This window comes from Pituophis catenifer, unplaced genomic scaffold (genome assembly GCF_029215685.1).
Source record: "Pituophis catenifer annectens isolate HBS135680 unplaced genomic scaffold, rPitCat1.0.hap2 SCAF_3, whole genome shotgun sequence".
NCBI lineage: Eukaryota > Metazoa > Chordata > Lepidosauria > Squamata > Colubridae > Pituophis > Pituophis catenifer.
The window spans coordinates 108303905-108331522 of NW_027256883.1; the positions used below are offsets into that span (position 1 = coordinate 108303905).

Consider the following 27618-nt stretch of genomic DNA (forward strand, 5'->3'; position numbering starts at 1 on the left):
CTGTTCAAGGTTATATTAACAAACTTACTATTCAATAGTATTATATTGTAATAGCATTTGTAAATTTGGAATTCTTATTTCTCCTGTCTTCGATTTGCTATTAACAACTTAACCTGTGTCATTTTACCCTCATGTATAAAGTTGTTCAGTAATTCTATCATTCCTGCATAATTAGAAAGATACAGTGGGTTTGAAATATAAAAAAATATGGTAAAATAGATACTTTGTAGTTATTTTCCCCAACCAGGATATTTTTTGTTGATTTCCATGATTTAACTGGTTAAAATTTAATGAATATGGGTTCACAAGTTTTTTAGGTGTAATTTCTCCAAAATATTTAAATGCTATAATACAGCACAAAAGTCTACTTGAGTTATAAATTTAAAAAATTGGTACCTTTACTAGGGAACCCCTGCTGGACAGGAAAGTGGAATTGATTTGGGAATAGAAACCATTCAATTTGGAGCTCCAGCTTCTAGTGGGAGTGATAGTGAAGTTGGGCCGGTTTCAGATAAGGCCTCAGAAAAGCTTCTTGAACCAAAAGAACAGAGGCAAAAACAACCACGTGCAGGACCTATAAAAACACAAAAGGTGGGTGAAATTTTCCAATTCTCATCAATTAGAGAGGCACCCTGAAACCATTTAATCCTCCAAGAATTTTAAACAAAATGTATAATAAAAAGCTCCATTTCTCTTTGGATCTTGTGAAAGAGAAGTTAATGATTGAAGTCATTGTAGTGGGGAAAAGGAATTGTTGAGTTCATACAGTCTATAGGGTGCCTAAACAGCCAGGACTCGTCTTTAATTTAATAGAGGCTGCTCATGTCTAAAAAAATTATTTTCTATCTTTAACAGAATTTTTACCAGAATTGGGTTTTAGTTGCTTTTTACTGATGCAATAGCTTCGCCAATTACAGATAACTGTTGCAGAGGAATTTTACTGAATAAATAAACAATGTAAGAATTTGGAAGTAGTTGGAACCTGGAATTGTAGATTATAGAACTATATATCATCAGATCTGTCTCTTTCTCTTCTTCCCATTCTGGTTTTTTTATTATTATTAAAAATTATGTAGCTTTTTACAGTGCTCAGGAGTACAGTTCACATTTCTGAATGTTCCTAATTTGGTTTGGGTTACTTTATAGAAATCTGAAGTTTCCTTAGAATCAAACAAAATCTGAATCTAATTTGACTTGGAATTTGGAAATCTGCAAAATCTGATGAATTTTTCCACATATGATCTCCCCTCTTTCTCGATAGAATATAGGTAAAAGATAAATTCTCCTTTGAATGATGTTCAACTCCTGATAACTACGTAATTATATTCAGGATTTTTTTTCTGCCTTTCTCAATATAGTCTAAAGCCTTCAGGTTTTCTGATATGCCAAATATTGAATCCAATCCTGCTTAATGTTTTGGAATCAAGGTAGTTAGGTATTATACAAATACAAATTTTGATGAGCCACAAAAACAACTCAGTGGTTACTGGATTGATTACTTCCATACCTTCTTCTGGTATTCAGCATATACATATATTTACATTAAATATTAATTCTTTTTAGCTTCCAGATATGAATCCAGTAGAAAGCAAAGAATACAAGCCTGGCCCAATTGGGAAAGAGCGATCCCTAAAGAACAAAAAAGTAAAGGAGGCTCAACAGGGTGATTCTGAGATGCAAGAAAAGTCCAGTGCTAATACAGTCAGAAGCTCAGATCCTATTACTTCTAAAGAAAACAAATCAACTAATGAACTTAGTACAGAAATAGGAACAATGATATCAGTGTCGGCTGCAGAATTTGGAGCAACTCAAAAAGTAAGAAAGTAGAAGTGCCTATTTCTTCCTGCCCAAATTTTATCAAATACATTCTTTTATGGTGCTTTCTGAAGTGAGAGAGTAAAAGAAATGTAAGACTGTTTGTTGTGAAGACAATCTTGATATTAGTTGACTTCTCCCCATTTCAAAAAATAGTGTAAGTAGTTCTCAAGTTATAACCATAATTGAGCCTAGCAATTACAGTCCTAAACTGTGACAGTCATAAAGCAGGTCACATGACCAACTGGCTTGTTTTCTAATGGTTGTTAAGCTACTGCAGTGGTTAAGCGAATTTACGGTTTGCTGTGGATTAGTTTTTGCCAGAAATCTGAAGTAAATACCAGTTTCTGGCAAAATTGTTGTAAACCCTGGTCACATGACCACAGCTGGTTGCAAATGGCCAAAAATGCTAAGTGCTATGATCATATGACCGGGTGTGCGTGCGTGCGTGTTGTCAGAACTTTGAAACCAGGTTGTAAGTAGCTTTTAGGGCTGTGATGGCGAACCTATGGCACGCGTTCCAGAGGTGGCATGCAGAGCCCTCTCTGTGGGCACGTGCGCTGTCACCAGTTGCTCTTCCGAGTTCCGTCGCACACATGCATGCCGAACAGCTGGTTTGGTGTGGATGCGCACCGGCCAGCTGCTTTCTTCTGGGTTCCTGGTCTTCATGCAATGGTTAACTTTTTCGGCACTTTTTCGTTCAAAGACCACATGTGCACCAGAACCTGGAAGAGAGCAGCTGGCTGGTGCACATCCACGCCAGAAAGCCAATCAGGCGCACATGCGCGTGACAGAACCCGGAAGAGTAGCTGGCCATTGCGCACTGGCCAGCTGCTCTCTTCCAGGTTCGGGTGCTTCAGCGCGCACACTCCAGTTTCGGCACTCTGCTGAAAAGGTTAACCATCACTGTTTTAGGGGTTCTGTCAAAACTTCAAATGTTTGGTAAACTGGATATAAATTGAGGACTAGTTGTTGTAAGATTTATTACCACTATTTTCTACTGTTCTACTATTTCTATAATAGAAAAATGTGATATTGGAAAATGTATTGCGAGGATTGTGATTTAGTGAAACTGTAGAATAGCTAGAGCCTAACTCTATAGATGCTTATCCTTTCAATTATTGGGATGTCCAATTTTTCAAAAGTCTCTTAATCATTTTTGATATTAGTTAATAACATATGCAGATTATTGTTAGAGTCATAACAAATACATAAGAGTCCAATATGACGCAATTCATCTTGACTCATTTTGGGATTGACATACAATATTTGAGAACTATTTCTTGTGTTAAATAATGTAAATTATGTACTTTTGGAAAGAGTCTTTCAATCCACAGCTTTTATGACATGACATAGGGCAGCTGTCCCCAACCTTTTTGGCATCTGGGACTGGTTTCATGGAAGATATTTTTCCATGGACGGGGGGGAGGGGGGAGAGAAGTGTGCAATCCAGCTCCCTCTCATGCGCAATTTACGGTAAGGTTTGTGCTCCTATGAGAATCCAATGCCTGATCTGAGATGGAGCTGAGACGGGATGCTTATGCTGGGGAGCGGCTGCAATTACAGATGAAGCTTCGCTCGCTTGCCTGCCGCTCTCTTGTAACTATGTGGCCCAGTTCCTAACAGTCCATGGACCAGTACTACTTCATGGCCCGGTGGTTTCGGACCACTGAGATAGGGTATTTGAATATCAAATATGTTGCTAGTGTTTTCTATATTTTAAATGAGTGGGAATATTACGTTTCCTGCTCAGTGGTTATATGAAATTTAAAATCATGTTTCAGATTTTTTTTATTATTGACAGGCTATAGCTCTTTAAATTTACTCTAAATAATAACCAACAAAGGTTTACTTTTAAAAAAATACTGAATATGTAAAGTTAACAGTTTTAAGTTATTCTAATAAGAGAAATTCAGCTTGGGAATTTAAAAATGACAAATTATTCTTTTCTTCTCAAAGTTCAAATCATATTTTTGAGGGAAGTTACGTATATGATTTAGATAAACTGGTTGAACTTTTTTTACAGGAGTCTGTAACAGACTATACAACACCATCTTCTCATTCGAGTACAGTGGCAACAAACAGTGCAAAGATGGAGGAGGCTTTAGTTACAAATGTAGGTGTATTAATTATCTCATAATATAATTCCTCTATTTAATTTTATTTTAAAATTAAATTATTTTAGATTTCGATTAATACCTGTAGAAAAATATTATTAAATAAGCTACATTTCTCTTATCTACTGAGAATAAAATTGTGGCTTTTAAATAATGTTAACATATATACTCCCAATTAAAATATCCTGGAAAGCTTGTAAAAAGTGATTAGATGTTGAAACAATAGCTATAAGATAGATGATGTGCTCTTTGCATATTAAAGTAACATGTAATACCATGCGGTAAGGAAGTGTACACTTATTACTACTGGGTTATTAAAGGAATAATTAAGAAATTATACTCATTCGGGGTAATTACATAGTACACTCTTAAATCTGGCACATCCAAAAACAGTGATTTGTGTAAAGATAGATAGATAGATAGATAGATAGATAGATAGATAGATAGATAGATAGATGATAGATAGATAGATGATAGATAGATAGATAGATAGATAGATAGATAGATGATAGATAGATAGATGATAGATAGATGATAGATAGATGGATGATAGATGGATGATAGATGTTCAGTTGAACACATAGTTATGCATATCCTAGAGCCCTGATGGCGAACCTGTGGCACGCATGCCACATGTGGCACGCGAAGCCATATCAGCGGGCACGTGAGCTAAGCTCTGGCATGCATGCTTGTGTCGGCCAGCTGATTTTCGGACCTTGTGGGCCCACCGGAAGTCAGGAAAAAGGCTGTTTCCGGCCTCAGAGGAGGTGGGCTCTGGAGCCTGGGGAGAGCAAAAAACGGGCCTACCTTGCCATCACATGCCAAAAGTGGAGGGGCATGGGGGGTCGTGCACGCATGCATGGGGGCGGGGAGCATAGAATTATGGGTGTGGGTACATGCGTGGGCGAACCCCCCCCCCCCCGCATTCCCCGCACTTTTGGCACGGGATGGCAAAAAGGTTAGTCATCACTGTCCTAGAGCTTGTATATACGAAACACATCCCTTTCAGTTTTCTGCTGTATCTCAAATCCTTTTTTCCCATGAGGTTGGTATCAGTTGCAAAAAGACCAATGCCTAGTTTCGCATCTTCACACATCCAGCCAAAACATGTTTTGCACCCACTGATCTGACATCCTTGGATTTCATTATTCCAACTTTTGCACATTCAGATACAAGTGTACATTAGTATTCTTGGGGCAGCAGATTAAGAACTGATAGTTAGTTCTGGTATCTTTTCCCAACAATATACTGCTGGCCTACTTCTGTTTATTATCCTCCTCAGATTTGTTAAAACCTATGTCAGAGGACATTCTCCTTGACTCAATTTGATGCCCTTCCTACTGAAGTCTTAGAAGGAAGATACAAAGATATCCCATTTGGGCTAAGGTTTTACTTTTGTAATAAAGAACAAAGGCCATAGGAACTGTTAAACACATGTTATTGTATCGCATATTTTATACTGTCATGTGGACTGGTTAATAATGTCATTCCATTTTACCAAAATCTAATACTATATCAAACTGTAAACTGTGCTTATAAGAAAACAATTACTTACCTTAAAGGATCAAGGTAGCTATATCTCTCTTTAAAAACATGTTCCTTATATGAACCATTTTATGATCATGGTGATGATTATTACCATTTTTATCTTGCCTTTTTAAATATATAACTCAAGGTGACAAAGCTAATGCTCCTGCCTCCTATATTTCCCATAACATCCCTGTGAGGTTGGTTGTGCTGAGAGAGAGTGGCTATCCCAAAGTCACACCCCAGTTGGCTATCATGCCTAAGGGAGGCCTAGAATTCATAGTGTCTTGGTTTTTAGGCCAAAACCTTTGTCTCTTCTCCAAATTGACTATTTTATAATACTAAGATGTATGTATGAAATAATGTATTCTTCATACCCTTCTATCCCACTGTAATATCAGAGCAGTCTACATCCCACCTTTACTGTGAGTTCACCGCACAGCAACCTGTTTGTTTTTATGCTGGACCTAGATAAAACCTGGAGAAAGCTGAAGCAGAGAATAATTGAATTTGATATACATAGAAACAAAACTAGTATTTCATATCTACACTACAGTGAACATTTACCACCCCTAAATATTTTTATTGTCTACCATGTAGCAGAATTTTCACACAGTCACATTTGGATCGTCTTTTAACAGTGATACTGTTGAAAAGGTTTAATGGCATTCTTACCAAGGTCATTTTGTTTCCTTATCAAACGCATGTGCACGCACGCACGCACATACATACGTATGTATGTATATTTTTACTAGTTTTAAACTTTAATGTTTTGATTTGGATGAATTGTTCAGCCGGAGCTTAATTATGAAATTAATTTTCTAAAACTGGGCAAAAAGAAAAAATAATGTTTAGGAGAGAGATACATGAAACTGAAAATGCTTCTAATCAAACTAGTTCTGCAAAATCTGTTACTACTGCTGTATTAGAGATGGAGCAGGAATTTTATTTAGCTGTCTAAATGACTCCTTCCTACTCTTCAGCCTTTAATATTGTAAGGAAAAAGTTTGTAAAGCATGCATGTTCTTTTTTTGAGGACTTTAAAAATAGTAGCACAAAAAAATAATAATTTAGGGAAATGGGTGCAATGGGGTCTAAATGATAGGTTTTATGACTATTATGAATATGGATTACATTCTGAAAGCAAATATGTTTAAATTTAAATACTGATTTTTTATTAATGTTTCCTTGCCATCTGGTGTCTAATTATTTACTCTAATATGTAAACAAGCAAATATTTAGTGAATATATTTATGAAATAATTATGAATGCAAAATAATCTTAACCTTGGAGAGAAAAGTTGCTAATTAAAAGAGTGATTTTGATCATGCCTGCTGTAATTAATGTTGCAAAGTGTCAAATGTTATCTGGCAGTTGAAAGTACTTTTACCATGGAAGCCTTATTCTTTTGCTTTGCAATTCCATCTCTTAAATCATTGTATTTGTGGTGGTGGGAGGGAATTACAATATTTCTTCAAGAATTTGTTATGGATAAATTGTTTCTTATTAAATGTATCTCATGATACTCAGTATACTGTGTTCTGATGTGTGACAGTTTTCATAAGAATGTAAAGCTTTTAGTTGAATGATATCCAATCAGAACACCTTATTACTCTTAGATGCTGGTGTATTGAATTTTGGCCTTGGATTTCCTGATAGTTGCATGCCTTAAAAATTCATATACTTCTATTGGTTAAACTAGCTTTATTCCATTCTTTGGCAGTATCATGTAAGTTGATGATTTTGGTACACTGGAAATGATGAGGAATAAGAAGTTCTGTTGGTCTATCCTTGTTTGGGAAATCTTAAGGTGTCTAGTCAAGTTCAAATACTTCCTCTTAAGCTTTAAATCCAACTGAAAAAGTTTCAAGTAAAATCATGCTATATTTGCAACAGTTCTATGCTTTTGTTGCATTATAGAAGGAAATGTATCTCAAAGATACATTTATATCACATCTATATGAATCTTTTGAGGCTCAATCTAAAGGAAATTTATTTTCCTGATTTTTTTTTAATTCGAAAAAGAAATGGATAATATTCCAAGATCATAAATGATCAGATAATTTCCCATTTGTCAGATTCCCCTCCCCCCTTCTGAATGCTTCCCTGTCAAGTACTTAAGTGGAAGACTACCTCGTTCAGTTGCGCTGCTTGAGCTCTTGCTTTTGATGGGGCTTTTGTCATAGACCCAGCTAGAATGTGACCTCTGTTGCCTACCTTTCAGGTGCCCCTGCCCCACACCCTTCCCCTCCCTAGGAGGGAGACTCTACAACAGAGCTCCAGCCTAACTCCAGTTTCTCCCGCTACCGTCGACCTCACCCTCAAGGTATGTACCATGCCCCTCTCAGGGTAATTTTCTTGCATGCCGGGGAAAGGTTTAAACTTTCGATGTAGATTAGGGAGAGGCACACTTTTTTTTTGCTAAATAACTTTAAAAAGAGTATTCATTGAATTCTTTTAACCCCATTTGATAACTTAACACCAAGAAACTGCTCTCTGCCATATATAATTGGATATAGATCAGAATATATAATGAGATTTATCTATGATTTCCCTTTCCACAGAGAACATATAGAAAAGGTGCTTATATCTAGTATTGCAGAGCTTTTTAAATTTCATTTTTCTGATTTGTGTTAACATTGTTGAACATAGCAATTTGATGGATATTGGTTTGCTGATCTAGGATGCATCAAATTGAGAAATGGACTGATTAATATTTGTCGACTTCTTTATAATTACTGTTTTGGTGGTTAATTGCATTCTTTTGATGATGATATGAGAGGTAGGAGATAGGCAAAATTCATATTGACAAGATATATTTGGGTTGGATACCATTTCAACTTTCTATAAAGTAAGTGACAAGAATTATTTGGAGATTGACATCAATTCTGTTCAGAACAATAAGAATGCTAGAGCTTCTTCCTTTTCCTCTCCTCCTTTCCAATTGGATTCCAATTAGAATCCAGAAAGGATTCTAATTAATATGGCTTCAAATTTTAATTTCAGAGGAGCAAAATTGTATTAGCAGGAGCAAGTTTAATAAGCTAAATACAGTATTAAGAAGGAGTCAGGAAAAAAAATCTTAGCAATCTTGATGAATAATATAGTTTTATATCAAAGAACCACTTTTTACAAACATTGTTTTCATCTTAAGCATATCTGGAGAATTCTAGCATTTAAAACCAGAAATTCTGATTATTTACTAAACACACGAGCTTTCTAATATTAATAATTTGGTAGATAAATCGATTGCTTTTAATGTGAGATACTTTAGTTTTACCTCTTATATAAGTACATCTCTATACCCTTCTATCTTAGCTTTTTGTCTATTCATCTATCCATTCATCAATCCATACATAAGTCGAGATATAGATATATACATACATCTGTGCTTTGCATAACTCATGTCAGTGAAATTTCTCTACATTTAATATAAATATTCCTCCTGGAATTTTATTATTTCTTAAAGATATTTTCTGTTGGCATACATCACTAAAACTTACATATATATATATGTGTATATATATATATGCATATAGAAGTCATAAACAGAATTTAAAAATGAAACTTTGAGGCTCAATACTTCCTAAAAATCATTATAAAACATATGTCAGACGTAACAACACTGGACGTAAGAGCTGTTTTTAGAATATACTGTATATATACAGTTTTACAAAAATCTCTCTCTGCTTAATCCTCTCTCTACATTAAAAAATATTTAAGCATCTCTTTTTTACCTTTTCAAATATGATACGTTTTGAAGTGTTGTTCTGACAAAGTAGTGTGCCTTTTTTTCTAATAAGAATGTAGTGATTTAATGCAACAATTTTCAAATTGTATTCTGTGAAATGATTATCATCTATGAGAGTCTGGAGACAAAAAAAACATTCAGTCAAATATAGCCAATTTCCTTCCTGTAGGAAGTATGCTAAGTACATACACACACAGCATTGGTCATCCTATAAGAGCTGAATTATTATCAATAATTGAATTTCCAGTTAATATCTTTATTCCACGTATCTCAATTAAAAGAGTTTATATAGGAATCTCTACTCCACCAAGGTGGCCTTTCTATGATTGGATAGTTCATACAAGGTAGTCCTCCACTTATAACCATTCATTTAGTGACCGTTCAGCGTTACAATGGCAGTGAAGATGTGACTTGGGACCATTTTTCATACTTGCAATGGTTGCAGCTTCTGCATGGTCATGTGACCAAATTTGGATGCTTAATGACAGCTGGAGTGTCCCAAGATCATTTGATCACTTTTTGCAAATTTCAGTCAAGCAAAATTAATGGAGAAGCCAGATTCAGTTAACAATTGGGTTACTAACTTAACAAATGCAGTGGTTCATTTAACAACTGTGACAAAAAGGTCATAAAAGGGGGGTAAACTCACTTAGAAACTGCCTTGCTTAGGAACAGAAATTTTGGGCTCAATTGTGGCTGTAAGTTGAGGGCTACCTGTATCCTAGAAAAAGTGTTTTAACGAAGTCTTCATGAGGTTGTCAGTAAATGTCTACATAAAATTGATTGTGTTTTGAGAAACTTGCTTATATATTATCTTACACAGTGCAGTTGGGAACAGTTTCATCAGTATATTATTGATATTCAACTTGGCGCCTTGCTGGCATCCTGTCATCAAAGGCCAGGGGGGAGGGGACACAGGAGAACAAATGGGCAATAAATGTATGGGGATGAAATGGGAAATTGGGAGGTGGGATGACAGTTTGACAGAGACCAGAGAAGCACGGAACCTGTTTGTGCCAGCATTACAGGCCATGCATCCTGAGAAAAGAATGTGGACTACCCCAAATATCTCAGCATTTCTCAAAACACCTATGCAGCTCTTCATTGGCTGAAGACGGACTGGTCATGGAGGGAGAGCTGGAATGCAGCCAGGAGCCTTTAGTTTAAAAAAAACAAAAAAACCTATCACTTCATCCAAATGGAGTCAAGGGTCTTTCTTCCCTAAGGGACCTGATTGGGGCAGATCTGTCACTGATATTGCTCAAATATGAATATCTATAAATTTATTGTGGTATCATAGTGATTGGCATTTGATATAATTTATCTGAAAGCTATAGCATTATGTCTTGACAGTGAAAATGATCAGGATTTACTCTGTATTCTTAAATTATGAAAGTCAACCATAATGTGAGATGCAGACCTTAGATCCACATCACCTTTTCATTGATTTGATTATTGCACAATCTATGTTGCAGTTTTCAGAGAAGTAATACAAGAAAGGAATGAATGGTGGGCTTTACAAATAACAATAAACATACTGGACTGTCATCAGATCTATAGGAGTTGATTCATTTTAGAAACAAAGACAGTTGACATACTTTATATGCAATGCAGTAAGGGAGTTTGCTTTTCCTTGAAGATTTACTTAAAATAATAGGGAGTTATCTTAGAATAAACTGAAACAAAAATATAGAAATGAAAAAGTAGTACAAGTCTTAAAATAAAGCCTTTTTTTCCCTGGAATAGATGGAATCTGCTCGCAAAGCGTGGGAGAATTCACCAAATGTGGGAGAAAAGAGTTCACCTGTTACATCATCAGCATCTCCTGTTACTGGTGGTAATAGTAGTAGCAGTGGAGGTGGGAACAGCAGCAGTAGCAGTGGACCAACCAGTGGTACATACAGCTCTTTTTCAAGTGCATCCATGCCTCCCATTCCTGTAGCTTCTGTTACACCTACAACTTCATTGTCAGGTATTAACCTTTAGGAAATATGACTGAGAAATGTGACTGAATAACTTGCTAACTTTTTTTTAATAAAGCTCTCTTTGTTTCTTTACTTATTATTTAGTTCAGTCCTGTCTAAAAAACAAGGTGTATGATGTTTTAGTTTGATTCACTTAATTTTGTATCCTTTTAATTTGTTTATCTAAATTATTAGAACTAAAAACTTTGAATTATTCTTCTTTAACAAGGCTCATGCATTTTTTATATTGATAATCAGTGAAAAATTATTAACTATCATTAATTTTTACAAGTTATATAAAAGTTTTATACAATCAACTGTTGGAAAGAAAATTGTACTTGAATTAGAAACGAATAAGAGCCTTTAAAATGCAATATATTCTGAGCAGAAGTTTTGATCTTGAACTGTATAATTTTAATTAAGTGTGTATCCAAACAAAAGTGCTTTGCAAACACATTGTTATGTATTATATATGTTGAGTCACTTAAATTTTAAGACCCTTTCCACAATAACAGCATCTCTGATAATTTTGATATATATTTCTAAACACAGAATATAGAGTAATGATTTTTTCAATGTATGATTCAGTTCTCTTCATCACTTAATAAACTGCCAATAATTTTGAAATAATTCCTCAATTGTGTCACGTGACATATCATGACATATCGTGATGTTTTTTGCCTTTGCAGAGCTGGGGTGGGCGTGGCCTGCAAGTGACGCTTTCGGCCTTCAGGCCGCCAGTTTGACGTCCCTGCTCTAAAATAATTATTACTTGGTGTTTCTGAAAGAAAAAAAAACATCTTGCACCCCAGTTAAACATTCGATATATACAGCCATTGCCAGCGGCTCTGTTAAAGCTCTATAACCATAATGGTGAACATATGGCACGCGTGCCAGAGGTGGCACACAGAGCCCTCTCTGTGGGCACACGCACTGTCACCAGCTACATGTCTGGTTTCTGGTATGTGCATGTGCGCCAGCCAGCTGATCTTCCCATGTGCTGGAGCCCCAGAAACCCGAAGACCAGCTGGCCGGTCTTCGAGTTTCTGGGGCTCAGGAGCACACGCGCATACGCGTGTTCAGGTTTGGGCACTCAGTGCCAAAAAGGTTCACCATCACTGCTCTATAAAGTTTCTGTCTGGAATGAACAGATGATGCAGACTATCAGGATAATTCTTAATCAAATTATAATAGTATATCAGGATTTTTTTAGTAGTAGAAATGGATGTGATAAAACACAAGAGTACTAGAAGACTTATAATTAATTCTGTCAAAATATTAATCTTTTCTAAATGTTACATTTTGATTATAATAATGAATAATAGTAATTGTTCTGCCATTATATCCACATGGTGCAGGTTTAGATCTTTTGAATGTGTGGTCCTAATGAACATAAGCTTGAGAACAAACAGAAAATCTCTTAAATCAGCAGCCCCAAACCCTCTGGGCACCAGGGACCAGTTCTGTGGAGAAAGGTTTTTCCGCAGACCATAAGGGGCGTGGTTTTGTGTGCTGCCTGCACCCCATAGATGGGGCTTCACTTGTTTGCACGACCTGTTGCTGGCATACCGCGGACCAGGTGTCAGGTTTTCAGGCTGTCTGATAGGATAAATGCATCTTGACGTGCTGACACCGGGATTTTGGGACCTCTGTCTTAGATTGTTCAGATAAATATTAGACACATAGGACATAATCTGAGTCTACTGTGAAAATATTTCTACTAATATAAGCTGTTGCCAGATTTTTCTTTAAAACAGGTGACCTGGTGCCTTTCTGTAACTTTACTATTTGTCATATTTATGGAAATTCATCTATATGCACAAATTTATTTGGTTTTTGGATAATCTTAAAACTTTAATTCTTAAATTCATTTTATAGAGTATTATATATTGCTAGTATATTGCCTGTTTCTAGGAAAATAATGTAAAATGTCTTAAAGAGCTGAGATAGGTTGCTGTCATTTGAAATAAACAATCTTGGTTTAGCAAACAGTACACCAAGGATAACATATTGTTCTTTAATATATCTTCAAGGAAATTGTCATTGTTGAAGAATAGCTGCTATGAACAGTATGTCTCTGTCAGATAGTTTTTATGCATATCATTAAGGTTTCACTATCATGCCGTTTTTTGTAGACAGCAGTATCCTTGTACAATAATATTCTGAAATTGAAAGAATATTTAATGAAATATTGCTGTAATGCAATTTGCATTAAGATTCATCTAACTAGGCGCAACCAGCTAAGGTGGATCAAACTTTTGATTATTATGCTGAAATATTTTGTCAGTAACTCTTGAATCTTGCTTTGCTGATTTCTAATTTTAGGAGCTGGAACATACACTACTTCCTCACTAAGTACAAAAACCACTACAACTTCTGATCCACCCAACATCTGTAAAGTGAAGCCACAACAATTACAAACAAGCAATTTAGCATCTGCTGGTCATTTTTCCCAGTTAAGCTGTATGCCATCTCTGATCGCCCAACAACAGCAAAGTCCACAGGTCTATGTGTCTCAATCAACAGCAGGTAATGTGATAAATTTATTCATTAAATTTAAGTTCATCTCTCCTGGTAGCTTATTTTCTGGTATGCATCCTTACAAACATCAGTATTGTTTTCTCCCAGTCGTATAAATCTAATTTAGTATACAAGAGAATATTGGAATTCCTCTGAAAATTGGATTAGTTATTTTTTCCTCTTCGTATTTTAATTTTTATCTTTTCTTGTGGTCTTGTAGCTCAAATTCCTGCATTCTATATGGATACAACTCATTTATTCAATACCCAACATGCCCGTTTGGCTCCTCCTTCACTTGCCCAGCAGCAAGGATTTCAACCAGGACTCTCACAGGTACATTTCGTGAGATTGGGAAACAGTTTACAAATATATGCAGGTTACATTAAATCAATCTAGCGTGAAATTTATTCAGCCTTGTTTTTTATTATCACTCTCACAATAAAACATTAAGCTAGCATTGATGCTAGTTGGTTTTAATTACTCTAGTGAAGAAATTACCATGTTTTCCCCAAAATAACCCCCTGTCTTATATTTTTTGGAACCCTGAAATAAGCGCTTGGCCTTATTGCCATGCGCTCAAAAAGCCCAATTAGACTTATTATCAGGAGGTGTCTTATTTGGGAGGAAACAGGGTATATCATTCTAGGTGAAAATGTATAAGTGATAGGTTGAAGTAAAAGAGAGTAAGGGGTGATAATATTCACCACCAAAAATATTCTCTCAATACTATTGGAAAAAGAGGAGGAATTATCTTAGAAGCAGCTTGAGAATTGTGTTTATCACTAGCATGCAGACTTGATGGGGGGCGGGGGAATTTGCATTTGATTTAAGAATTACGGGGAGGACTGGTTATCGATATTTAAATTTAAAAAATCTGCCTGATAAATCTAATGCCTTCATATAATGAAATCTTTATTTTATCAACCAATGATACAAATTTTGAATGGTGGATGTTGCACATGCTAAATTAAGCCTTCCCTATACTGAAATATTTTACATTATATCCAAAGGATATCATAGGAATCCCAATATGCAAGATTATTTTTGTGAATTGAACACTAGGATGTCTGAGACAGTTCAGAATTCTTGTAAACCAAATCTAGCAGTAGCATTCTCAGTCTTACAATGAAATAGCTGTACAATTATTGGTTGAGGTGCCACAGGTTAGTGCTACTGGGGCATATTAAAATGTCCAGTTCACTATTCAGTGTGTCTCATATATTATTTTATTGTAAATCATTCACATGGTTTTTAAAATGAGAAGCAATATACAAATGTTATAAATAATTAAATTTACAGTTAAAGGATGTGAAATCATAAGGCTAGAATAGACCTCTCTGCTGAGAGACTGGAGAAACACCACAAGAATGAGTGGATTAGCTGGGTGGATTTAGCTCAGGAGAATTTCCTATGTCAGTTGGTTGCATAGATATTTAAATTATTTCTCTTCCTTCCAGCCTACTTCAGTTCAGCAGATACCAATTCCAATATATGCTCCTCTTCAAGGACAGCATCAAGCTCAGCTGAGTTTAGGAGCAGCACCTGCTGTCTCACAGGCCCAAGAGTTGTTTAATTCTTCTCTGCAACCCTATAGGTAAGTCTTTGAAATTAAACAAAAAAATAGAATCAGGAAACAGAAAATACTGGTTTCTGTCTTTTTCTCCTAAATTGCACTTAGACTTATATACCACTTCACAGTGCTTTACAGCCTCTCTAAGTGGTTTACAGAGTCAGCATATTGCCCCCAACAATCTGGGTCCTCATTTACTGACCTTGGAAAGATGGAAGGCTGAGTTAACCTTGAACCGGTGAGAATCGAAATGCTGACAGTCAGTGATACTGCATTCTAAATAATGTGCCACCATGGCTCTAAATTTTTGTGGTACTAGTTTATTCATATCATTAATACAAGATAATTTGCAGTATATTTTTAAATTGCTTTAAGTTAATAGCATCAATTAAGTTTATTTAACTGAGGTGGTGGTAGTTGTTGATGTTGTTACAAATCAGTGTTCAGATTTCCTTATAGTGAAAGAAAATTTGGAATTTTTAAGAATATTAGTACATGCATTTTATGAAATAGCTTCTTTGTTCAGAATGCTACTGGCTGTTTGTAATTGCACCACTTTTATAACACAAGCATTGGAGCATTGTAAATTGTGAGGAGGGAGATGAATGATATCCTGTATCTTTGTAGCATCTTCAAATAAGTAGTGAGATTTGGCTTTAAGTAGTTCCTAATCAGGCATGTGACTTAAACCAATACAGTACAATTATTAATTAATTGTCTACAAATACTTATTTGAAGTTTTACAAATAAGATGAAAAACAAAATCTAAAATAAAAAAATATTTGTGTAGTTTTATCTGCGATTGGTTCTGCCCCTTCAATAAATGTCACAACCCTACAAATATTCTAATAAGAAAGCAAAAATATCCTTAATTCAGAAAAAAATGATTACATTGACTAAAGCTATTATGTATTTAACAGTGGCTTGTTATTTTTAGAATATGGAACTCAATAGCTTTGAGTTCTGCTCAAATGCTTACTGATTCATATTAATGCAAGATAAATTGATGCTATAAAAAGATATTGTCACTCAGCTATGTGTGATTTCTTGCTTTTTCTAAATTTATCCTCTGTAATGACAAACTTTGTACCATACCCAATTCCTAATTGAGGATAGAGAAAAGCAATCTCACCACCACATACCAACCCTTATATTTCTTGACACAAAGTACAACACACAACTCTTTTGCAGGAGAGTAAGTGCAGTAGTTTAAAAGAAGGCATACTGGCAATGCATATACTGTATAAAAATATAGTTGTCTATCAAAAAATTTCCTCTGCACCATATACATACAAAAAGAGGTTGCTAGACCATTTGCTCTGTTGGTTTTTATGCACATATTTCATGGTGAATACTTTTTGTTTTGTTTTGTTTTGTTTTTGGTTATCAGTTTCCCTTCTATTTAGAGATCAGGTTTATACTTAAGCCCTGTGTTTTAAACAATATGGAACTGTACAGTAGTTTAGCCTGAGGAGCATCAAAGAAACCAAGATTTCAAATTCAGCCATAAATTATATTAAAAGAAGCCAGAATTTATAAGCCCAGCTTTCAGTCATGCTTTACATTGGAATTCTTTGCCTTAAATAAAACTACAACTATGTTGTTTAAATATAGACATAGTACTATATGCAAACTGTTGTATTTGCTTGAATATTTTGCTCAGTTTTTTCAGTGCAGCTTTAAACTTTTCTTGCTGTGGCAGCTTTCTAATAAATTAACAATATTTAAATAATTAATTTAGGCCATTTTTTAAAATAGATCTCAGCAGGCGTTTATGCAAAGTGGCTTGTCTCAGCCATCTCCAGTGGTTCTTTCGGGCACAGCTTTACACAACTTCCCAACAGTGCAGCATCAAGAACTTGCCAAAGCACAGTCAAGTCTTGCATTTCAACAAACATCCAACACTCAGCCTATTCCTATCTTGTATGAGCACCAGTTAGGTCAAGCTTCAGGATTAGGAGGTTCCCAACTTATTGATACACATCTGCTCCAGGTAAGAAAAACAGTGGGTACTAACATGGCTTCTGAAGCTTTGGAATTATTGCCTTTTTTGATGTAACAAAAGGAAACTGATGCATATAAACATTGTTATGTTATGTTATGTTTATGTTTAGTGTCCCAAGAGAAGGTTTAGCTTTTAGAATTTAGTACTTCTGCTAAATCCTGCTAAATTGTGACTTACATTGTGAACAGAGGCCCATTAATACTTAAAGAGATTGTTATTGATTCATCTGATATCATTCCCATTCTTAAGATTATTCTAAGACTTTGCATATTTTTTCCCAACAAGACAGTGAATTTTGACTTGTATTAAAGACATTTCACAAAACATTGTTTTGTGTCTATGGTTGGTTTAACCAGTTTCTTTTTAGTTATATATATATTTAATCTATTTCTACAATGTAATTGAGCTTTATTAAAATAAAGCTCAGATTACATTGTAAATCATAAGATTGCAGAATTATTAATATTTCTAACGGTTCATAAATTACTATTAATATTGTATCTACTACTGTCCACAATTACATGCACTAAAGGAGGTTATTCATTGGTTTGAAGTGAGGTATCATCATGTGCTGATCACATCCAGTTACACATTTCCATCCTGGATCAGGCTGAAGATGCCATGAAAATTGTGGTCTGAGGGTCTAGATGTGATAAAGAGATTGAAATTAAGTCTGAATCAGTGTGGCAGGTGAAAGCTCTATCAACCATATAACACCTAAATTGCAAACAGTGCATTGGCTATCAGTAGATTTCTAAAATGCCGGTTTTTACAAAGCTAGGTATTTTCAGGGCCTTCTCCAAGGTAAAACTGTCCTTTTCTATATACTTGCCTGTAAATGTTTTATATTTCCCAGATGTGAGAGGTAAAAGGATTGGGGTCCCAGAAACAGATCCACACAGGAAGCATAACTATTTCTGGCATTAGAGGGTTTTCACACCCATAGCTACTTTCATCCAATGGTCAAATTAAACCTGTTCATCCCTCCCAGTACCAGACATAATCTAGGCAGAGAGATACAACCGTGACCACATTTCCTACTTGGATTGGAGTTGAAATGCTCATTTGGGCACCATCAGTGTACTTCTATGGTATCTTTGTGCAGAAGTTTAAAAATGGCCAAAAAAACAAAACAAAATCCCTTCTAAACTGATGTCACCCTACAGCAAAGATTGTAGTGCTTGACGTCTCCCCTCAGCACTATCTGCAATTTTTCACTTAGGAAGGAGGAGAGCCACTGCAGATAGTGCCCTCCCATAGACAGTCCAGAAGGGATTAAAAGGATTAAAGGTATGGAAAATGTTGTAAACTGCCTGGAGTCACATATGAGTGAGTGGGCAGCTATATAAATGTGTTTAATAAATAAATAAAAGCTACTGAGAAATCAAGGTTTATACTTTCCCTTTCTGTAGTTCCACTTCTCATCATCCATAAAAGCAATCAACATGGACTCAGTTCCATACTGGCTTGAACCAAGACTGAAAAGGTTCATATAATACATTTCTTCCAGCTGTCGAATCAGTCTGATATTTTTGTGATTACCACATTGTAAACCACTGAGACTTGTTTAGATTCAATAGTGTATATACCTCTAGCAAATAAATAAATAAAAAGTCCTCCACATTAGGCTGATGTGCCTATTCATAAACAGCTATGACTTGCCCACTGATTCATGAACTGGTAATTTAATGATTGGATTATAGTCCTTGTGGACAGTTCTTGAAGCTGGTCTGGAAGCTACAACTAACGTGAAATGCAAAGGCTAGGCTACTGAATGGAAGATGACTCTGTGTTCACATTATACCTGTGCTGAAAGATTTGCATTGACTGCTGGTCTATTACCAGACAGATTCAGGATGTTGCTTTTACAAAGTCCTGTACAACCTGAGAACAGCTTGTCTAAAATAATGTCTTCAGTTACATCCACTTTCCGTAAGCATAAATTATAATCATAATATATTTAGCATTGATCTTGTTGTCTTTGCATTTGCTGCCTGGCAGACAAAGAAATTGACCCTCTCCAAAATAACAATGATTTTTTGGAATAACCTTCTCTTTGTAATGTGCCAGGTTCGATACTGATGTATTTTTCCACACTTTTTCTTTTTGCATATATGCTGTATCTCATATTAAATTGATATGCCCTTTAAATATGTTACCTACTTTTTCCTATGCTTTTTCCATCCATGCTCTTTTGTTTATGGTAGTCAGCAGCAACCTGTAGGCAAAATATTATAGGTTTTAGCAAAATGTTTTGCTAAAACTTATCTTTTAGTGACAAGATCAGGATCAGGCATCTGACCTTCTCATGTAACTTAAGGACTGCTCATTATTTGGATTACCCTGCCTGAGATCTAACATCTCTTGGAGAGTCCCAAAGGTGCTTTTTCAAGAGGCAACTGGACTTTCTGGTTTTTCTTTGAAGACATTTCACTTCTCATCCAAGAAGCTTGAGTGAGAAGTTTCTTGGATATGACTTGGATGACCTATGAGAATCTCCATAGATATCTCTTAGTGAGGTCTACAGTTTTTTGGATTACAATTTGTTGGGATCATTGTAAGTAAATATACTGAGACTGCTGACAACCTCTCTCCCTCTCCCTCTCCCTCTCTCTCCTCTCTCTCTCTCTCTCTCTCTCTCTCTCTCTCTCTCTCTCTCTCTCTCTCCCTCTCTCTCCCTCCCTCCCTCCCCCCCCCCTCTCTCTCCCACTCTCCCATAGCAATCCCACTGTTAAGGGAACTTTCAAGGCAATTCTGCACTGTAACCCTATCAATGTGGAAATAATCCTAGTAACTTGGTTGATATAGTTTTGAGATTTCAACCACATCTTCCAGCACTTAGTTTTACAACAAAGAGTTAATAGAGCAAAATATATTAGTTTTAGTTATAAGGCAAGTTTTAGAAGCACATATATGAAAGTCAAGATATGTTTTAATGCTTTTTTCTGATTCAGCTGGCAGCTTATACATAAAAGGTATATTTGCTTTATAATAGCTACTTTTCCAAATAGTAAAATATTACAGTCAGCAGAATTATTACCAACAAAATAAAATACTCATATTTGTTCTGCTTTTCCAAGTGAACATAACTTTACTTAGTCACCCAAAAAATATTGACCTCTTTCTTCTCAGGCGAGAGCTACTCTTACCCAGGCCTCAAATTTGTATTCTGGACAGGTTCAGCAACCAGGGCAGACAAGCTTCTATAATACTGCTCAGTCTCCCAGTACTCTCCAGCAGGTAAACTATGGCATGGTAAATTGCTTTCAATTTTTCTAACTATCCATATCTGTGTGCTGTATGTAATACTATAGTTCAATGACAAGAGAATATTCCATTTTGTGCAAAGTAGATAGCGCTCTATATAGCAGAAATCTAAAACAATTCTTTAACATGGAATATTACTTTTTAATAATATCTCCTTTTTAACAGATTGCTTTAGCGCAGGAACATTTATTTATTTTTTGGAATGGTCCCCCTCTATTATTAAAATATTCTCTTGTCAGAAGTTTCTTTAATATGAAGCATATTCACTGTGTTTACCCTTACAGTGATCATAGAGTGAAGATGTAGGGGGTCTTGATGTTCCTTTTAAAAAGTCTTCAACTTTTTAAGAAGTCTTCAACATCTTCACCAAGTTTGCGTTTTCTGGAACATCTTATAATTTAATTGATGCTATACACCAGTACATATCCTTATGTATTGAAAACTCAATAGAGAGTGAATCATAATCTAAATCTTGTTTTCTCAATGATGCATAAGGAACATATGAATAGGTTTTTAATACTGTTTTATGGTCAGATCATTTCCTAGTGACATTTTCAGCCTATTAAGATAATTGTGCTCAGAGTCTCAGATGAAAAGATTTATATTAGTCTTTGGAGTTTTATTATCACTGCTGCAGCATTTGGTTGTTTCATGAAAGATGGACAAGGCAACCACTGTCTCTTCTGTTAAAAGCAGCTCTCATTAACAAGACATTTGTTACCAACAGAAAATGGCTACTGAGAATGTATTAGTAATGCTAGCATAATACAAGTGAGATGATGCAGAAGAAAAGTGTTTTGGTGCTCTTGTGTTGCTGTAGTGCTTTCCAATTTCCAAACTTTTCACATTTAAAATAATTTAGAGGCCATATTAAGTTGATAGTATTTAAGATAATTATAAGAAAATCTTTTTTATATATGTTTGAATGATTAAAATCCAAATAAGTGAATGAGATTAAGCCTCTGGACTAGGAAAGGGGAAACCTAGTCCTCCCATGGCAGCAACTAGGTGGTTTTAGGGTAGTCACTCTCAGCCTTAGAAAGAAACTACTGAGAAACCACTTCTCAAAATATTACTGAGAAAACTGTATGGATCTGCCTTATGTAGTTTCCAGGAGCCAAGACCGATTTGAAGGCAAATAGCAAGAACAGTATGAATAAATCATGGCAAGAATTAAAACCTGACAATATGAGAGAATGTTCTCCAGTACTTTAAAGGAGGTATTTGCCCATCCACCCACTGAATCCAATCATTTCCCCAATATGTGGAGCATATAATCTCAAATTCATCTAGAGAGTCATTTATGAAAGAGAATAGGAATCCTGAAAATTTTCCTGGTCATCTTATACAATACCAACAATCATAGTGTCCTCCTTGGAGCAATAGTCAAAAATTAGTATTTGCTCTTTAATAATTCCAATCATACTAGAATGAGTTAGATGGAAATACTGTTGGGATATGGTAATCCATGGGGTTCAATTTTGTCTCCTATGCTATTTAACATGAACAAGAATTGAGAGTAACATGACATATTTTTTTCCATTCTCATTTAATTCAAACAAAGTAATGGAAATCCTGAACCAGTTACTAATATAAGCCTTAGGTAAGAAGTGGACTTCCTCCTGGAAAGGGTCTACCTCCCCATCAGAATTAAGTTTACAGAATAAAGTTAAGCCCAATTTCATTTCTGGCACATATAGTTTCAAGTGACACATCATTAATTCAGGCTGGTATGCCAATAGCAAGCCCTCCTCAACGGAAAAAGCTTTGCCACAATCATATATCCAATTTACGATGGAGTCAGTGGCCCTTGTAAATTTCCATTAGTTCAAAATATTACAACTAGATTATAACCTGGAGTTGATGTAAATGATGCACTGACTTCTTGAGCACATTTCCCAATGCCAGCTCAAACTCAAATGGGTTGAAGAATCCTTTCTCTTACCTGAATATGCAGGCATGATTCTTTTTCGGATGCCTTTCACTAGGTGCCTTTGACGTGGAGTGATTGATGCACAATGATGTAGTATCACCCAATAAGACTTCCATATTTGCTCATATTTTTCAATTGTTCTATTTAATGTCTTGGCTTTGTGTATGTGCAGTGTTTGTTAATGTCATCACTTTTTCATTATTTTTTAATATTCTAATCAATTAGAATTGATTTTAGCTGGTTATTTACTACTAGCCATTTTGAAAAATATAAATAAGTAAATAAGATTGAGGGGTCCTTCATGTTCTTTGAGTTTGGTTGTTTTCTTGCAGACATTTCATTATCCAAACCAGGCAACATTACCACTGCTAGTGACTAGTTTGGGTAATGAAACATCTGCAAGAAAACAACCAAGCATAGAGAGCACCAAGGAACCCTTAGCTACAAATATTCTCCTTTATCAGTAGTAAATAAGATTGCTCTGATTTTGCAAGTTCAGAACTTCCAAAGTACATTTGCAACTAATAAACTGATATTCTATTTCCAAAATCTGTATGTTTATAGGATTCACAAACATAGAAGGGATTAAGTATAATATGGGGGAATAATGGAACAATTTCATTTGTAATGAACAGGATCCACCTTGTGGTCTGAAAAATAATTACTGCCTGTTTAATTTCAAAGTTTTCTCTGCAATTTTAAAGGATAGAAATATAAACACTTTTTTCTTCCCTGATTCATAAAAAAAATAGTTACAGGATATATTAACAGTATTATATACATATGTATATTTTCTTCTTATGTTCAAACATGCCAGTTTTATTTTAACGCAGTTAATAAGGTTCTGCTTATTCCAGGTGACAGTACCTATACCAGGATCACAACTTTCTTTGCCCAACTTTGGATCAGCAGGCCAGCCTTTAATTGCTCTTCCACAATCTCTTCAACCTCCATTACAACACACTCCACCACAACCTCAGGCTCAAAGCCTGAGTCGGCCAACACAAGTGGGCCAGCCTTTCAGAGGACTAATTCCAGCTGGCACTCAGCACAGCATTATAACTGGAAAGGTAAAGATGTTCATGTTAATCTTGCCATACAATAGCACAGAGGTTCCCAAACTTTTATCAGTACACAGCACTCTAGCAGTTCTCAAACTCTGCACTAGGGTGCTGCAATAAACTCACAGTTCCATTATATAGTAAAATATCCCTGCAGCTTGCTGCAACATCCAGGGAACGACAGCACATGGTTTGGGAACTACAATGATAGTAGATAATGAACACTAACAATGATCAAATTAGTTTAGAATTAATAAGCAGACAATGTATTATACTTTAATTCCCAGTGACTATTTCAAAGTAGGTTATTCCCACCCCCTGCCCCTTCCTAAAAACTTAACTCTGCCTGTCTAAAATATGGATGAAGACTAGAAGAGGGAGATTGTGGCACTTGGCCTCTGGTGTGTCTAATGAATTCCATAGTAGCCTATTACAGATACTACATATCTAAAATTGATCTGAGTCGATAAATTACAGTGAAGAGAATGAAACATTCTAAATTCTCTTGAAGAGTTAGAGTTAAAACAGTTCAACTTTGAATAAATTATGTCAGGAATGTGTAAGCTACTGATATTCTTTGTATGATTTAATAGAGTGAATACAAGGGAATTTACTTTATGCAAAAGATGATTTAAAATTATGTTTGTCTTCATGTTATTCCCAGAAAAGGAACTTTGCATATATATTTACTCAAGTTTTTTTCTTGTTTCCAACCCATATATCTGAAGATATAGATGAAAATGTGCTTTCGATTCTTACTTTTTTAGGAAGGGGCAGCGTGGGAATAGCCAACATTGAAACAGTCACTGGGAATTAAACTATACATTATCTGCTTATGAATTCTAAACTAATTCAATCTTTGTTAGTATTCATTATCTATTATAGTTGTATTCCAAGCTCATTCTAGGTGGCTTGCACACATAGGAAAATTTGTTGTTGCTTACTTTTTCTCAGATCTTCATTATCAATTTACCACTGCACAGAAAAATTACTTACCGGTAGTTCTCTTATTGAAAGAAACATAAAGTACAAACTGCATTCCTGCAAAATCAGTGGTTTTACTTTTGAATAGATAACTTAAGAGTGATCTCTTGTTCCATTTACCCCACTTTTTCATTCATTTGAATTGCATGCATCTGGGATAACAACCTGATGTATCCAAATAAAATAATTGAGTACTTTGTTCAGAAATGCTTAAGTAAGGACATCAATTTTTATTGCCATTTTAGTAAATGACTTATAAACTTCCTCTAGTTAAATGAATAAGACCTGATAAAACCATCAGTATTTTATTTTGTAATGTAAATAACCTTGCTGTTTTTCTTCAGATGTCAGAAATGGATTTAAAGGCTTTTGGAAGTGTCATTGATAAGCCAGGCACACCTCCAGTTTCTGGACGAAGCACCACCCCAACTTCTAGCCCTTTCCGGTAAACAAGTGTTTTCAAACAAGTCAACTTTATAGATTATGATGCAGAGAAAAGAGGGGAAATTTAGTGTTGAATTAAACTTTAATATAGCAATGCCATTTTGACAACAGGAATGGAATACAAGAATTCTGGATGAATAAGGGTGATGATTCAAAGAAATATTTGACTTTATTTGTTGAGAAGATTATAGTTAATGCAAATTATTTTTAATATAATTTCCCCATGTCCTCCATGGATAAAAAGAACTGCTACTTCCAGAAATCCTAGCTAGCACAAGGCCAAAAAATTATTTCAGAAGCAGAAGACAAAAAGTTTTAAGAAAAACCATAAGAATTTCTTTAAACATATTCAGAGCACAGAACTGGGCAGGAAAGCAAGTGGACTGATAGAGGAATAAAAATAGCATATGGCGTGCAAAGAAACTGAATTAGTTTGGTTTTTTTTTTTAACCTACTGGCTTTACTACTAAAATTGTAAGTGAAATATCTGAACCTGGACTGACTTTTTCAGAGGCAATAAAGGTATTTTAGGGCATCTTGAGAGACTATGCAACCACACATCATTGGGTTATGAGGGCACCAACCCTTACGGAACTCAAAGGAGAGAATGCTGAACTTCTAGCAGAACTATGTAACTTGTCCTTCACATTGACTTCAGTACACAGAACTGGAAGGTAGTCAATATGACATCATTTTTTAAAGAGTCACAGGAAATTATAGGCCAGTCATCCTAACATCTATTGTGTGCAGATAGATATGAGTGGTAACGAAAAAAGGGACATAAAGAATAAGCCCTATTGCAGCAAAAATCACAATGCAAATTTTGCCTCACCAACTTTCTAGGCATTTTAGGAATGTAAAGAGGTACATCGATCAAAGTAATCCTGTCAAGTTTGCATATTTGATCATTTTTAAAAAAATCTGACATTTTTCTTCAAATAGCTCCTGATTATATTTAGTTGGCATGGGATAAGATGATCTATTATTTTGTGGATTGCAAACTGATTTTTAAAAAAGTAAATAGTTGGAATAAATGAACAATGCTCTTAGTGGAGGGAAATGAGTGGAGTCTCTCAAGGATTTGTATTGGTACTTGTGCTTTTTAAATTGTTCAGGAATTTTTTAATGTGGTAGAAAACAAAGTGAATAAAAAGCTCCAAAAGGATCTCTCTGGTCAGCCAAATGGCAAGTTCAGTTCCATTTGCACTGGTGGAATTTGATACTCATGGAAAAGCTCAGTGAAGATGTCAACTCAAGTATACAATAGTTGCAAAAAAGGGCCAATGCTATGCTAGAGATCATTAGGAGGAGTATTGAAAATAAAGCTGTCAACATTCTAATGCCATTACACAAATCTGTGGTAAGTTTCAGTTAAATACTGAATGGATTTCTGATTGCCACTTTTGAAGAAAAATACAATAGAACTGAAAAGATGCTGAAGTGGGCAACCAAAATTATTGGGAGTCTGTATTATGAGAAAGGACAGGATTTCTGAGATTCCAACTTTAAAAAAAGGCATCTGGGTGTAGGACATGAATATGATCAAGGTGTACAAAACTGCATGGTATTAGGATCACAAGTCATTCAATAAAATGGAAGGAGATTTAGGACAGACAGAAGATTTTTTCATGGTGCTCATTTTTGGCCTGTGGAATTTATTGGTATGAGATTGATGGCCAGTAACCTGAATGCCTTTATAACAAGCTCAGATAAAAGAATAGATTTCAGTCTCAATCTTCAGCTCAGTGCTGCTTTTGTGTTCAAGCATAGCCTACCTCCAAATTTCAGTTGCAAGACAAAATGGCAGAACTGTGTGACTGTTACCTGCTTGTGGGCACCTCAGAAAGATTTGGTTGGCAGCCATGAAAAGCACACTGAGGTGGGCTTGGCCCAATTCATCAAGATTGTTTTTACATTGCTGTGTTGTCAAACAGATGAAGGCTGTTGTAAAAATGTGAAATTCTACAAATATTAATCGTCCTTGATTTGTAAATTGCCTTGATTTTCATTTTTTGAAAAAGAGAACTTACATTGTATATAGGAATTTTAAGGATTAAGAATGAATGCATTGGCTTGCTCAGAAATATAGATACATAGAAAATACCAGTAATAGACATTACTATTGTTCACTTGAGATTGTATTTTGATATATCCTCTCTAGTAAAGAAACCATATCAGATGTTAAGTAAAAACTCAACTATTTGTCAATTGAAAAGGGACATCTGTTTGAAAAATCAATATTATTTTGCAGAAAATAAAACAGTGTTAGGTTAATACCCTTAAACTGACTTTGTATAAATATACAAAAGAATGAAGGCTATTGCTTAGCGCATTGTAAGCCACCCTGAGTCTCCGGAGAAGGGCGGCATATAAATCAAAATTAAAAAAGAAAAAAAATACCCAATTTACAGTTATATTACCAGTTATATGAGCCGCGGTGGTGGTGAATACCACTGCAGACTACTTCTGCTGGCTGCCAGCATTTAGGCAGTTTAAATCTCACCAGGCTCAAGATTGACTCAGCCTTTCATCCTTCCAAGGTCGCTAAAATGAGGAGCCAGAGTGTTGGGGGCAATATGCTGACTCTAAATTGTTTAAAGAGGGCTGTAAAGTATATCTTTTCATGTGACAATACTGAAGAAATGACACTTGGCTACAAT

The 27618-nt window shown here is 35.4% G+C and overlaps 1 protein-coding gene across 6 annotated transcripts in view; it reads left to right on the forward strand.

Moving 5' to 3' along the window:
* The window catches only part of PRRC2C (proline rich coiled-coil 2C), a 92091-nt gene that overhangs the window by 56734 nt on the left and 7739 nt on the right, over positions 1 to 27618 (forward strand). For 2 of the 6 annotated variants that reach the window (XM_070940904.1, XM_070940907.1), the window contains exons 21-32: positions 406 to 591; positions 1564 to 1815; positions 3842 to 3931; positions 7684 to 7785; positions 10957 to 11182; positions 13500 to 13703; positions 13915 to 14027; positions 15152 to 15288; positions 17023 to 17257; positions 20402 to 20524; positions 23327 to 23539; positions 24859 to 24959. In XM_070940904.1, coding sequence (XP_070797005.1) covers positions 406 to 591; positions 1564 to 1815; positions 3842 to 3931; positions 7684 to 7785; positions 10957 to 11182; positions 13500 to 13703; positions 13915 to 14027; positions 15152 to 15288; positions 17023 to 17257; positions 20402 to 20524; positions 23327 to 23539; positions 24859 to 24959 — 1982 coding nt within the window. The remainder of the gene's footprint in view (positions 1 to 405; positions 592 to 1563; positions 1816 to 3841; positions 3932 to 7683; positions 7786 to 10956; positions 11183 to 13499; positions 13704 to 13914; positions 14028 to 15151; positions 15289 to 17022; positions 17258 to 20401; positions 20525 to 23326; positions 23540 to 24858; positions 24960 to 27618) is intronic. The other 4 variants (XM_070940905.1, XM_070940908.1, XM_070940906.1 and 1 more) reach the window with 3 other exon arrangements.